The sequence below is a fragment of the Hyla sarda genome, chromosome 8, assembly GCF_029499605.1.
Source record: "Hyla sarda isolate aHylSar1 chromosome 8, aHylSar1.hap1, whole genome shotgun sequence".
Lineage (NCBI taxonomy): Eukaryota > Metazoa > Chordata > Amphibia > Anura > Hylidae > Hyla > Hyla sarda.
The window spans coordinates 217,461,955-217,464,361 of NC_079196.1; the positions used below are offsets into that span (position 1 = coordinate 217,461,955).

General features: G+C 40.9%; 1 protein-coding gene across 1 annotated transcript; it reads right to left on the reverse strand.

Moving 5' to 3' along the window:
• Positions 1 to 682: 682 nt before the first annotated feature.
• Positions 683 to 1,402, reverse strand: LOC130285327 (uncharacterized; the record flags this gene model as incomplete). Its single annotated transcript, XM_056536685.1, is given in 1 exon segment — positions 683 to 1,402. A coding segment is annotated over 1 exon segment (720 nt), but the record flags the coding sequence as incomplete, so codon positions are not given.
• Between the last annotated feature and the right edge of the window lie 1,005 nt (positions 1,403 to 2,407).

Sequence of the window (2,407 nt, forward strand, 5' to 3'; positions counted from 1 at the left end):
TTGGAGATAATTTTATTGGTAGGGTCGCTGGCAAGTGGGGAGTACACTTCTGGATTTTTAAGTTGTCTATGGGCTTCAAGTATATAGTACTCTCTGGACATCACCACCACACTGCCACCTTTGTCTGCTTTCTTGATAATCAAATCATTGCGTTCACGTAGCCATTTAAGGGCTCTTTGTTCTTTTATAGACAAATTACTGGTGGCTGAGGGGTACACTAATGCTTTGACATCTTTCGTCACTTGTGCTGTGAAAATATCCAGGCTGCTGCCTGGTTGGATTTGAGGTGTGAACGTTGATGGTACCCCGCCATGAAAAATTTCTCTGGTGGTATCCACTGTGTCAGCTCGGGATGGGGTTTCATTGGTATCCAAATTAATGAGATCAAGAATGCATCTACGGTCTTGTGTGGAAAATATATCAGGGGCGAAGAACCCTAAGGGTCCGATAGTGGCTCGTTGCTCTCCTTCTTTAATATTGGATTCTCCAGTTTTCTTTTTATTAGTAGAGGTTTCGAAGAATTTGTAGAGATTCATTCTTCGGATACCTTTAAAAAGGTCAATTTCGAATGCCACCGGGTCGAACTGTGTGGGGATGCAGAAATTGAGACCTTTAGACAGAAGTTCGGTGCAATCTTTATCTAGTGGGATGCTAGATAGATTGATAACTGTGCAGGGATTCTTTACTTCTTCATCCATGTCACTTGTCTTTTTGGTCTTTTTTGCTTTGCTGTTTCTGTCCCGCCTGATGCGTCTTCTGGCGGGGCTTTCGCGTTTTTTGGATTTTCCTTTTGAGTAGATGTGTTATCTTCTTCTTTGTTTGTTTGTTCATCGTTGGAGCCAGTATCCGACGTCCAATAATCTCTATTTCTGGGTTTACTCTTCTGTGGTTTTCTGGGTGCCCGTCTTTTTGTTTCTTTCACTTGTTGCCAGTTGAAAATCCGATCATTGTCATAATCCATCTTGTCTCTCAGAAATTTGTCTTTTTTTCTTTCTTTAATTTCTGCCTGTATAGGAATTAGTTTCTTATCCAGTTTTTGTAGAAATTGTTGGGACTGGCCTTCTGTAAGTCGTTTACTTAGTTCTGTTTTACATTTAGATAATTCTGTTGTGACATCACTGTATTCCTTTTCATTACGTTTGAGTATGAGGCGCATCATTTTTGTGGCGCTGTCGAGTTGGATATTCAGCCACTCAGCTTGGAATTCGGGATCTGAGTGGAACTGAGATGCTTCTTTAAATTGTCTCAAACCTCTCGGGACTCGATTGCTGCTGTCGTATGATTTGAGTGAGTTCACTGTCCAGAATAGTCTCACTTCTTTTTCTGCAAGGTTGCTTATCCGATATTCCAGGTTCCTGGTACTGATCATTTGAATGTCGTCCTTTATGTTGCATTCCTCAAAGAATCCTTCCACATTCTCCCTCCCCGCACTGAGGGCTTCAGCGTGTTGGCCCGTACTTGAATCACCTTCCTCATTTGTATCCATTAGTGACATTATACCAGCTATGCTGTATGCGTAGGATTATGTAGCAGTGATATAAAAAGTGTGCAAGGTCTCAGCAAGAAAACAGTACATGTAGTATTCGTGGTAGAGAAGAGGATGAGACCGCACCACTATATCACGGCAATCCTGCAGCGCAGTCACTGGAAGGACAGGTGATATCCACAGTACAAGGATAAATAGGGGTGCACAAAATGAAGCAGAAAATGTACAATATCCAGGAATGTAGGTCAGTAGAAATAACGCTTCAGCACTCACCTATATTGCAAATCCTTTATTTGGGCATCAAATCCAGAGATAACCGCTGGCCAGGGGGGGGGAGGGAGCAAGGATGCCACTGCGGGAGCAGCGGAGAAGGAGGCGACTAGTTTCGCGGGTTAAACCGCTTCGTCTGGCCTTACCTCGTGTCTCCCCAGACGCACCTATACCTGGGCACTGGGGTGACGTCACCCGAAAGGGGAGGGGTGAAAAGAACCCGGTCGGGTAAGTGGAATAGTAGTTATATTCTTGTATATAGGAGCAGTATTAAAGTAGTTATACTCTTGTATATAGGGGGCAGTATTATAGTAGTTATATTCTTGTATATAGGAGCAGTATTATAGTAGTTATATTCTTGTATATAGGAGCAGTATTATAGAAGTTATATTCTTGTATATAGGGAGCAGTATTATAGTAGTTATATTCTTGTACATAGGAGCAGTATTATAGTAGCTATATTCTTGTATATAGGGGCAGTATTATAGTAGATATATTCTTGTATATAGGAGCAGTATTATAGTAGTTATATTCTTGTATATAGGAGCAGTATTATAGTAGTTATATTCTTGTATATAGGAGCAGTATTATAGTAGTTATATTCTTGTATATGGGAATAGTATTATAGTAGTTATATTCTTGTATATAGGA